Source organism: Homarus americanus, unplaced genomic scaffold, assembly GCF_018991925.1.
Source record: "Homarus americanus isolate GMGI-L3 unplaced genomic scaffold, GMGI_Hamer_2.0 scaffold32583, whole genome shotgun sequence".
NCBI lineage: Eukaryota > Metazoa > Arthropoda > Malacostraca > Decapoda > Nephropidae > Homarus > Homarus americanus.
In genome coordinates, this window is record NW_024713129.1 from 12,635,789 (window position 1) to 12,648,187 (window position 12,399).

The following is a 12,399-nucleotide window of genomic DNA, read 5'->3' on the forward strand; positions in this document are numbered from 1 at the left end:
ACCTCTATTATCTTTTAATATCAGTCTACATATAAACATTAGGATGCAAAATGATAAAATGTGTTACACAGTAAATTATTTAAAGTATTTGTGTATATACTGTATTTAGTGCAATAAATAATTTTTTTTCTTTTTTCTTTTATCTATATCGTATAACCACTGGGACGCAAAATAATACAAATGTGTTATAACACATTTTTATTAATTTGTGGGTGCACCACCTGCTTCCCCTCCGATTGTTTCTATTGATATACAGTACTTTATACCTATATTATCTTTACGCTTTTGTCATTGTCTAGTACTATATTTGTTTCCGTATCTTTCAGTCTTTATTTGCCCATCTCAGATTTTGATGGAAAATATATATTTCTATTGTTTGAGTAAAATGACTATAATAGGTAAATAAACTTTTTTTTGTCATATTAATGATTCATTCTTTTATTACAAGTACAAGACATATAATTGCGCTTTATATTAACATTTGGGTATTAATTTTATTTATTTTTTACAATTTCCCGGCTTATCACTTTGCTAGCCGACTATACAGTAGGTAGTAGACAGTTATCAAACAGGGAGGTACTGCCGCCTGGGAAGATGTTAGAAGCATAATGTGCTGTCTAATGGTCGACCTTGCTGCCATATGGCATCACAAAAATTGTGACCAAGTCCCAGGTTGCTGATCTGACTTTCTGCCTCATTTATACACAATTGCAGGGCCCCAATTGTTTCGCTTACTTTGACAACACAACATTCACACTGTATATCGTTTCTCACTCTATTTCTTTTTTCGTTTTTGTATTTATTTATGGATTATCAGCATCCTAGTAGAATTTTTAATCTCTATTTTTTTCTATATCAACAATACGGTCACATGAATTTTGAAAACTAATTTTCTTCAGAGAGAGGCACATCATTTTCTCCTCCGTTTTTTCAGCATTCCATGGTGACGGACATACCTTACCAACGCTCTTATACTTCAAACATACCTTTGCTTCATTGGTAATGGCCCGGGAATGGTCAACAGGGAGCTTCTTACAGCTGGAATACAATCTCTGGAATTCCTCCTTACTTAATTCCAGTATGAATTCCACGCTGTGTTCATGGTGGCTCTTGGCGACACTGTTAAACCTCCTTGCGTTGGTGAGGTGCCAGTCCTTACCGCTAGGATCTCTGAACCACGGACCACCCAGGATATTGGCGTCATATCTCGGAAAGTAATGATCATAATTTCTTTTGGTAAGGAGGAGCCGAGATATGTTGGATGTCTTAAAGTCCACCACGTCCACGAAGTACACTCGGGGACGCACTTCTTTCATGAACTTCTTAAAATCGACCTGCAGTCTGACGTTGCCGTACCAATCGTGAACTTCATCGTCATCGATTATCCCAAAAAACAAACCATACACATTACTCTGTTGCGTGCACAGGTATGTGAGGTGCTTTGGTTGAATGTTCGTTGGTTTCAACCCTTCTTTCGTTATATCCTCATATTCGCTGAAGTGTATCGTCCTGGAGATGTTTGTGAATGGTTTGTAGTCCTCTAGTGAACGGTACAGTGTATGTGGTCCGTTGGGCAGTGGGAGGCGTGGGCCTGGAGCAGCAACAGGCAGCCAACAGGTTTGGTTCTTACCCTCGAAGCAAGGTATGTCTGTTGGTCTCTGAAAAGTAAACAATAACATATAAAAATTCTTAGCATAATATTTTATATTTAGATAAGACAGACAGGAGAATAAGGTGCTAGTAGAAAGGTAATTAAATTATTGACATACTGTACTGTATACTGTACAGTACGACATGAAATTATATAATTATACATTTTACAGTAAATCACCATTCACTGACTCCACCAAAAAAGAATGTATTACTAGAGAATAATGTTTCATTGTGTTATTTTCTTACTGTTGTATGCTGTATGTTACTTTATTTACATTGTTACTGGAACGATGCTCACTTATTCCATAATTATATATCATCTTAACTCACGTAAATTATTATGTTTTAATTTTAGATTTAAAATTAACTCAACTTACCATGTTATTCCTAACTGGTGGGGGAGGAGGGCGGTTCATCTTCCATCCTCCACCATCAACAAAGTCTGCTGACGTGGGTAGTAATGGATGCCAAAACTCTCCACGTAGACAGCCATGGAACATACCACAGGAACTCAAACTATAGTTTCCTGCCATCTGTAATGTACTGTCAGTCCTCAGCATAACACAAATTAAAATCAGGGAAGTCAGACAAAAATGAGACCACTTTACTCTGTAACACATGGCGCATTATCACCTTACTGCTCTAAAATATTCTTCTGCTTGACAAATATTTATCACCAACACCATTTAATTTTCATTTAGGTTTAATTAAAATAACTTTGAAATATATTTTAATGCTTAAGTAAAGCTAATAATATAAAGATAACAAAATAACCATGTTAATTATTAAAATAAAACAATACTTTACGTATTAGTGAAAAAAATATATCCTTAACCGGCAACACAATCTCAATGAATGATGTCTTCAAATGTGAGTAAATTAAGCCTATTCCTTTTTTATTTGTTTAAATTATGTGTGTATTGCCATTTAATTGTTATAATCAGCCTTATACAGCATATCGGTACTTTATAAAGCCAGCGAGATGAATTTGCGTACGCACTCATTAGTTCTTACAACAGTGGTGCTAAACGTACGATAAATTCATCTTCGACACGATGTACGATACCAGTTTCTATTATCTTACGGTTTGTACGATAAATTTGGGTTGAATGTAAAAGGGTATTCAGCAAAATTAATCTCCTCAAAACCAAACAAAGAAATGGGCTAAAAACTAAATCAGAAAATGTGACACAATTGTCTCACAGCAGCCACCAGGCGGCAGCACAACACAGTCTTTAACTCTCGCCAAAACCCACACTCGCTTCACTTTACCAGACTTACTTTTACTCTAACGGTCTTTCCTTGTTTTTAAATTCTAAGTAATAATACATTAACTTGGATCTCTTTTTTAGCCGCGGTATGAACATTTTTAATATTAACTGGCTCTAATCTCATCCATGCAAAGTTGCTATAGGTGGCTAGATTTTCTAATCTTTGTTACATCTACCGACACTACACTTGCATCGTTACAAGAGAACACATACACTGAACTTCAAGTAAAATAAAAAAATGTTGAATACACATAACTTACCTTATACCAATAAAATAAATGACACTTCTCTAGGTTTTTTTACTGAGTGACTTTACAGTACAGCTTCAAAGTTGCAAGACTACTGACGGTCGCTTGGTTGTGCATCTGTATATATATATATAGCCTCGGTTTCACACGTTAACACACGTACAGTTCATGCTGAAACGTTTTGCGCTTCTTGCATCATGTTTCATCATACTATTTACCCTGGCCCGCTTACCTGCGCTATACGGTCGGACATGTTAGTTAACGTAAAATCATACAATTCATATTACGCTCAATAGCCCATAAGACATGTACTTCAGACGTTTTATCACAGCTTCAGTACGCCTGAGACCTCCGTTTTCTCTCCTGCACCTCAGAGACCAAAGCTACGTAATGTAGATACTCCGTAGCGCGCTCCTGATTAATGGCGGGAAAAGTTGTGTCGGCTGTTTGTTTTGACTCTTGAGCAGGGCCACATTCACAACGGTGCCCGAGGAGCCCGGGCCGGGGGCCCTGGATCCAGGGGTTCCGTGAACTTGCAAATATTTGTTATAATAATAATAATAATAATAATAATACAGTAATACTAATGATGATAATAATAATAATGTAAAATTTGCAGCCCATTACATTGCAGCATGAATCGTAAATGTTTGCAGTACTGTATTGTGTAAAGACACATTATATTATTTGTATTAGTAATAATACTAATAAATATGTATGCTGGTATTTCTCATTTTGCACTATCTTTTCGTCTAAATATGAATGTTAGTGCACACACCCCACACCCACCCCGGAGCAGAAATACGCCGCGTCAACAGTCACCCGTTCATCTCGTTGTGTACACGTTCCATCGCCACATAAGTGCTTGGGTGTGTTGTGAGAGCTGCTCGGCGTGACACTCATTGATTACATAAGATTAGATTAGATTGCCCCCGAGGGGGCTAGTTTATTGGGCACCCCCTTACATCCTGGGCAAGGTGAAGCGCAGGCGTTTACAGCGCCCATCTGGGAAGCATGCTAAGGGTCATAGGTTTTTTCAAGTTACATAAAGTGACAGAATGATGAGTGTGTGGGGGGGGGGAGGGGGAAGTTCCCGGTACATTTAATCTGTTTATGGCAAACCGTGGCAGGTCCCTAATAATGTCAAGTGCCAGGCCTGTCTCTAGGAGGAGGCATATCTGGTCAGGGAGGGAAGAGATGTTGGTAAAACCTGGGAACCTGTAGGAAGAGGTCATAGGGCAAGTGAGGATGTAGTGAGAGAGGGTGTGAGAGTCGGGTTGGCCACAAAGTTTACAAACAGTGCGGCCAGGCTCAGGGTTGCCAATGTACTCCCATAGGTACCTGTACCTTAGGCGCAGTCTCATGTACAGTCAGAAACCATAATCTCTGACTCATTAGGTTGAGCGGTAAGTGAGGCTGGGGTGGTGTTTCTGGTCGGCGGCTCACTGCAATGGTCCCGTGGCCAGACACAGGTTGAACAGGCGAGGCCATAGTTCAACAAAGTATACAGGAGAGGCTATAGTTCAACAAAAGTATGGAGGAGAGTTCTAGCTGGGCACCGCGGACAGAGCCAGGGTAGCCAGTAAGTCTCCATAAGAATATTTGATGTTAATGATATTTTTTTATTAAAAATGATATTGATCATGTTAACGATATAGGTGTAAGAAAATTCTCATTTTAGTCAGTTGTTCATTACCATTTCAGCATTAACATTAGTGTCTTAGTAAAATGATAAACCAAAGTTATGCAAACTGAAACAACAATAATTTATATTTCAACAAGTAATATTGACAACTAATATGTCCTTTAAAACTGATGTTAGGAGTAATATCACAATCAGTGTGGTGATTAATGCGATGGTGTTTGTGATGATGGTGCTTCTCTGTGTGGTGAGTGTGATGATGGTGCTTCTCTGTGTGGTGTTTGTGATGATGGTGCTTCTCTGTGTGGTGTTTGTGATGATGGTGCTTCTCTGTGTGGTGAGTGTGATGATGGTGCTTCTCTGTGTGGTGAGTGTGATGATGGTGCTTCTCTGTGTGGTGAGTGTGATGATGGTGCTTCTCTGTGTGGCGGTGGTGCTTCACTGTGTGGTGAATGTGATGATGGTGCTTCTGTATGTGTGAGTGTGATGATGGTGTCATGATGGTGCTTCTGTATGTGGTGAGGTGATGATGGTGTTTCTGTATGTGGTGAGTGTGATGATGGTGCTTCTGTGTGTGATGAGTGTGATGATGGTGCTTCTCTGTGTGGTGAGTGTGATGATGGTGCTTCTCTGCGTGGTGAGTGTGATGATGGTGCTTCTGTGTGTGATGAGTGTGATGATGGTACTTCTCTGTGTGGTGAGTGTGATGATGGTGATTCTTTGTGTGGTGAGTGTGATGATGGTGCTTCTCTGTGTGGTGAGTGTAATGGTGGTGCTTCTCTGTGTGGTGAGTGTGATGATGGTGCTTCTGTATGTGGTGAGTGTGATGATGGTGCTTCACTGTGTGGTGAGTGTGATGATGGTGCTTCTCTGTGTGGTGAATGTGATGATGGTGCTTCACTGTGTGGTGAGTGTGATGGTGGTGCTTGGTATAGTGAGGTGATGATGGTGCTTCTGGTATGTGGTGAGTGTGATGATGGTGTTTGCATGTGGTGAGTGTGATGATGGTGTATGTGGTGAAAGTGTGATGATGGTGCTTTCTGTATGGTGTGTGTGTGATGATGGTGCTTGTATGTGGTGTGATGATGGTGCTTCACTGTGTGGTGAGTGTGATGATGGTGCTTCACTGTGTGGTGAGGTGATGATGGTGCTTGTATGTAGAGGATGATGGTGCTTCTATATGTGGTGAGGTGGATATGTGCTTGTGATGGTGCTTCTGTATGTGGTGAGTGTGATGATGGTGCTTCTGTGTGTGGTGAGTGTGATGATGGTGCTTCTGTATGTGGTGAGTGTGATGATGGTGCTTCTGTATGTGGTGAGTGTGATGATGGTGCTTCTGTGTGTGGTGAGTGTGATGATGGTGCTTCTGTATGTGGTGAGTGTGATGATGGTGCTTCTGTGATGTGGTGAGTGTGATGATGGTGCTTCTGTATGTGGTGAGTGTGATGATGGTGTTCTGTATGTGGTGAGTGTGATGATGGTGCTTCTGTATGTGGTGAGTGTGATGATGGTGCTTCTGTATGTGGTGAGTGATGATGGTGGTGGTGAGTGTGATGATGGTGCTTCACTGTGTGGTGAGTGTGATGATGGTGCTTCTGTATGTGGTGAGTGTGATGATGGTGCTTCACTGTGTGGTGAGGTGATGATGTGTGTGGTGAGTGTGATGATGGTGCTTCACTGTGTGGTGAGTGTGATGATGGTGCTTCACTGTGTGGTGAGTGTGATGATGGTGCTTCTGTATGTGGTGAGTGTGATGATGGTGCTTCACTGTGTGGTGAGTGTGATGATGGTGCTTCACTGTGTGGTGAGTGTGATGATGGTGCTTCTGTATGTGGTGAGTGTGATGATGGTGCTTCTGTATGTGGTGAGTGTGATGATGGTGATTCACTGTATGGTGAGTGTGATGATGGTGCTTCTGTATGTGGTGAGTGTGATGATGGTGCTTCTGTATGTGGTGAGTGTGATGATGGTGCTTCTCTTTGATATATCTCATGTCTTATGGAGCCTCTGTATCACATAGGCTTTTGTATAGAGACATTATTAACAACTAATTACAAGAATTTATTAACTTTATTAGACAATACTTTTAAAATAGTATAAAAATGTTCATGTGTTTCTGTGTGAGTCACTTCATGAAACTCTCTAATTATTTCCTTGCTGGCCATAGAATAATGATGAACCACTGCTGTGTATCACATCATTACCTTGTCCCCTTGGCAAGTTATATTCATGTGTTGTCAAAAAATTTAAACATGTCATGACAGGATATTTCTTCCACACACCACCTTCTCTCCTATTCCCTTCCCCCTGTTCTTGTTTCTAAGCCACCCGTGTGTGTGTGTGTGTGTGTGTCTGTGTGTGTGCGTGCGTGTGTGTGTGTGTGTGTGTGTGTGTGTGTGTGTGTGTCCGCCAAATAGGGATAATGGAATAATCTTTTTTCATTGTTATGACAATGTAAATTAATTTGCATATGAAAAAAAATGCTGTTTCATAGTAAGATGTCTTTTACAATCATCATATATTCAAATTATATATACCTAAAGTAGGTTACGTTATATTTCGTTACATTTCGTTACATATCATTACGTTACGGACTTTACGTTATGTTACGTTTTGTATGAAGCTATTAATTTATATGTTTTATTAGAAGTGAAAAATCATAAATATTATATTGGATTGTCGGCCATTAACTTGATAAAATTTTTGTATTGACCAATACATGATGCCTTAATGAGCCTTAAGACATTGGTGCTGAGTATAGAACATTCCGTTTTTACTGTAAGGCTGCTTTAATTCTCTGACGCTGTTGTACACAACCGACTTGGATGCTCCCACGGGTGTAGAGGTGAACCAATAGCCTCCAGGCTGCTGGCACGCCGAACAACATTGATGGTCATTAAAATTTTGATTACATAGGCCGAAAGAGATAATTACGTAATACTACTGTGGGAGACCCAGGTGATACTTCCAATCAGGGGTGAAGGAAACACACTGGTGTCAAGTTCGTAAGTTCTATTTCTGGGACAAACACACAAAAGGAGTTAAGACAGGGGAAACAGCGTCCTGTCTTGGAATCTCTCCCGGTATCTCTATCTGCGCATGCGCGTACAGCGCGCATGTGCCTAAAACATGAACTAACATTCAGTGACAAAAGGGAGTATGATTATAACATATAATACAGAGACCTGAATCAATAATGGTAAATAGTACAGTTACATATTACAGCATATTCGTCTCATATATCTACAACTACTAGCATGTATTGGCAAGGGCAGCCCAGAACCTTCAGGAACTCCGCCGAGTGGGTCCCATAGGCCACCCTTCTTCGCCGACCAGCAAGGACCCCTGGTCTCACCTACCGCTCGACCCGAGTGGGCCAGTAATTATGGTTTCTGAATGTACATAATCTGTTGAGATCGAGTGAGGGATTCATACTCTTTGTAGTGGCGGTTGTCGTTACCGGTTACAGCGCCATAGTGGCATAGTGTGACGCTACCCCGTTGTTTCAGGTGTGTCCAATTTTCGTTGAATGCCTCTCGTTGTGTGGCGAGCATGCGAGATTTGAGATGATTCAGGGAGAGGGCGAGAGTGGCTTCAATATCTTCCTCTTGAGTCGCTTCTTTGGCAAGCCGGTCAACAGTGTCACAGGCAGTTATTCCTATATGTGACGGGATCCAAATAAACTTGACACGGATGTCATCAGTTTGTTCTAGCCCGGCGACGGCGGCTAGGGTGTGTTGGGCGGCAGGGGAGGAGGGGGAGGGTAATTTGAGCCTCGCTAGCGCAGAAGTGCTGTCACTGATTATAACGAGGTTCCGGCGTTCAGTGCGAGCATAGGTCGCCCCTTCATGAATGCCAGCGAGGATGGCTATGCTTTCAGCATCAGTCGAGGAGGCCCAGTCGTGAACCTTGATTTTCCTGCGGGCCTGGTGCTCAGGAATCCACACAGCTGCCCCAGCGCTGCCCAGCGTGGTAACAGACCCATCACAGTAGACGAGGATAGGAGGGTGGGAGGTCTTAAGAGAGGAGGCGACATCATTAATCTGCTCAAGGCAGTTAAGTTTGAGCATATACCGCAGTTGGGTGGATTTACGACCAGGGAAGGTGTGGACGACAACATCAACATTCGGGGAAGTCCACGGCGGTAGAGGCGGATGAGTGTACTCGGGAGGGAGAGAGGTCGAGGGGGTGTAGGGATTATAACGCAGGATGTCAGCAGCAGTGTGGACAGGCCAGTGTTGAGAGGAGGAGGGAAAGGTAATGGGGACAGGCCGGCGCAGGAGGGTGCTAAGATGTGAGTTCAGTGAGCGCGACAGGGGAGTCGGTTGCTCACTGCGAAGAAGTTTAACACCAAGGATGGCATTGAGAGCAGTAATTCGATCGCAGACGGGAAGCAGGATCAGTTCACGCTGCATGACTTCTATTCTGGTGGTCATAGGGCAGCCGAGGATGAGTCTCATCGCTTTGTTTTGGATTTTCTCTATGCTTTGTTTCTCGCGCTGGGAGGCAACTACAAGGACAGGAGAGGCATAATCTATGACAGCTCTGACGATAGCAATGTAGATGAGTCGTAGGACCCTGACAGAGGCTCCTTTGAGGCAGTGAGTGAGGGACAGGAGGGGCCTCGTTCGTTGGCGGCACTGGGAGATGACGTGGGCGGCGACAGCGGAGGTGGTGGCACTGGTAGTAGCTCGCACATGTAGACCAAGGTACCTGTATGTAGGTGTGTACTTGATCGATGTCGTGTCCTTGCAGAGTCAGCGGTGTTTGACAGGTCCGGGCGAACGTGGAGAGTATTGGTTGTTCATGTTGCACTGTAGTAATTTAGAGGAGAATATCATCAGCGTAGCTTATGATGTGACCGTCTAGGGCGCGCTCAGCAAAGATGTCATTGAGGCGGCAGATGGAGTTCATGAGTACATTAAAGAGTGTAGGGCTGAGTACACCTCCCTGAGGCGTGCCAAGATCAAGATCCCTGATCGTAGAGTAGTGGCCCTGAAAACGGACACGGGCCTGTCTATGGGAGAGGTAGTCAGCAATCCATTTGAGGAGTTTGCCCTTCACATCCATGTGAGTGAGGCCCTCAAGGATCACTTCACTGTTGGCTTTATCAAAAGCACCCTTGAAGTCGACTAAGAGGGAGGTTCTGGCTGAGATTTTTGCCATGTAGTGAGCGATGCAGTGAGCAGTGCTCTTTACGGGGCAGAAACCATAGAGATCAGGGTGCAGGTGGGCTTCAATTTTCCAGTGGAGGCGGTGGCGTATCATGCGCTCCATCATCTTTGAGAAGCAGGAGATGGGGGAGATTGGACGATATTCATCTTGTCTGCCTGGTTTCGGGACTGGGATAGTGGTGGCAGTCTTCCATAAGTGAGGCAGCTGACCAGTATCAAAAGAGAGGTTAAATAGACAGAGGAAGGGGTTACCAGGGGTGGCAATAAGGGCATTTAGCACATCATATGTGAAGCCGTCATCGCCAGGGGCGGTGGACCGACCATGCTTATCAGCATTTAGTAGTTCACACTGTGTGAAAGGCACGTCAGTGTCTGCAGATAAGTCTTCGTACTCGGAGATGCGCTGTTGGCATTGTGGTTGCAGTGCGAGGGTGAGGTCTCGTACAGCGGGTGGTAGCGCATCAATGGAGGCGGCCTCCTGCCATGTCTGGGAGAGCGCCTCGGCTCGGGCAGCTGGTCTGGGGTGTAGCGCGGGTCTGGCGTTGGTGCCCCGGGCACGGTTAATGGTGTGCCATATATCACCTATAGATGTAGACTGGTCAATAGAAGAAGCAAAATCACACCACTGCTTCTCTCGTGCGAGAGTGATGGCAGATTGGAGCTCTTTATTTGTTCGCATCAGGAAGCGTAGAGCGTCAGGGGAGCTGGGAGATTTCTTCCACTGGTCGACTGCTAGTCGGTGCCATACTCGGATAGACTTAACATGAGGGTCACGGTTAACATTCCACTGACTCCTGGGCTGGCGGTTAGGGCGGCGGTGTTTTGGGTTAAGGCGGAGGAGGTCAGTGCTTTGTTTGGACAGATGAAGGTAGAGTTGGTCTGTGGTGGTGACAGTGTAACCCTGAAACCATTCAGCAATGGTAGTGATGAAGGCAGGTATGTTGGCAGGGGGTAGGCTGAGCCTAGAGCCCTTGGGTGGAGCGGGTATTCTCAAGTACTGGAGAGTAGTGTGGATAGGGAAATGGTCACTGTGAGGAGAGTTGAGGATGCGGGTGGAGTGTGGGCGGTGAGGGTCAGAGTAGAGAGCGATGTAGTCAAGTTTCCCTCCCCTAATAATAATAATAATAATAATAATAATAATAATAATAACACTGGTCAACATAAAAAAAATTCTCATGGTTCTGGATCAAAACATTCTGATTCTAGTGTAATTGTATGTGCTGAACTCAATTATGACATTCGTATAGCTGTATCAGGCTCAGTTTTCCAGAACCAGCATATCTACATATTTAGTGTACCATCTTTCATACAGTAATTTATATGCTCATTGGCTCCACTTATGCAATTATTTTGTCCTGATTTGTGCTTTTTTGTTTGTTTCAGTTTGCTGATTCATGATATTGCATATCTACACCTGCATGATTTGTAATTACTCTGAAATTAACAAAACATGGAACGTCGCACGTGTGTGAACGGTGCTGACAGTTTTTGCTACATATGTGGTGCCTTCACTCCTGGTAGCCTCAAGAAACCAATCACAAAAGCTGTTCGACTGAACTACAAAAGATACTTCAAATGTCATTTGGGTGACCAAGACAAGAAATGGGCACCTCATGTAGCCTGTAAGTCTTGTGTTAACCACCTGAGCGAGTGGATGTGTGGTAAACGAAGTTCAGGAATGCTGTTTGCTGTACCAATGATATGGCATGAACCTAAAGACCACAGTAGTGTCACGAGCCTGGGCGCTCGGGAACTCGCATAGCGTGAGGCATATGTTCACGCCTCCATTTCATACAAGCTATTAATAAATTGTTAATTGTACTTATTATATTATTATTGTTCTTAGTTACTTAGGTTAATTGTATATTTATGTATGTAATTTATATGCATCATTGTCTTACTCTGTTAAGTCAACTCAAGAGTAATATTAATTAATTATATAAAATATCCAGCAAATGTCTAGATCACGTGAGATGAGACGCGCTACTCGGCGTGCCCACGCTTCCCCAGTAGTGAAAAGCCGTGGCATAGGTTAGACGTGTCCATTCGTTCTCTAGCCTTGACCCTTGTCTAGTGCTTTATCCAGCCTTCTGCAATGCCCTAGGGGTATCAGGTATTAGTGACACGTTTAGTTAGGCCTAGGAAGGGATCCTGGTGGTAAGGAATCTCCTGTTTGGTAGGGATAATCATTTTGTAGTGATTGTTGTATATATATATTTCGTATGTCTTGTGTAATATAGTAATGTTAAGTAATATTTGTTTGGTCTAACTCCTTACAGTATATTTTCGCCCTTCCGGCATCACTCTTATTTTATTATACAATTACTTATTCCCTTAAATTCATGTTTGCTAGTCATTACTCCCTTTAGAACATAAATTGAATTAATTAATTATCTTCCCTTTTGTGATTC

At 42.9% G+C, this 12,399-nt stretch overlaps 1 protein-coding gene across 1 annotated transcript; it reads right to left on the reverse strand.

Annotated features, from left to right (window-relative positions):
- Positions 1-725: 725 nt before the first annotated feature.
- LOC121871167 lies at positions 726-3,272 on the reverse strand. Its single transcript, XM_042373320.1, has 3 exons — positions 3,185-3,272; positions 2,031-2,186; positions 726-1,658 (listed from the first exon to the last, which is right to left on the reverse strand). Exons 2-3 carry the CDS (start codon positions 2,184-2,186, stop codon positions 834-836), a joined length of 981 nt encoding a protein of 326 aa, XP_042229254.1. The 5' UTR covers positions 3,185-3,272; the 3' UTR covers positions 726-833.
- Between the last annotated feature and the right edge of the window lie 9,127 nt (positions 3,273-12,399).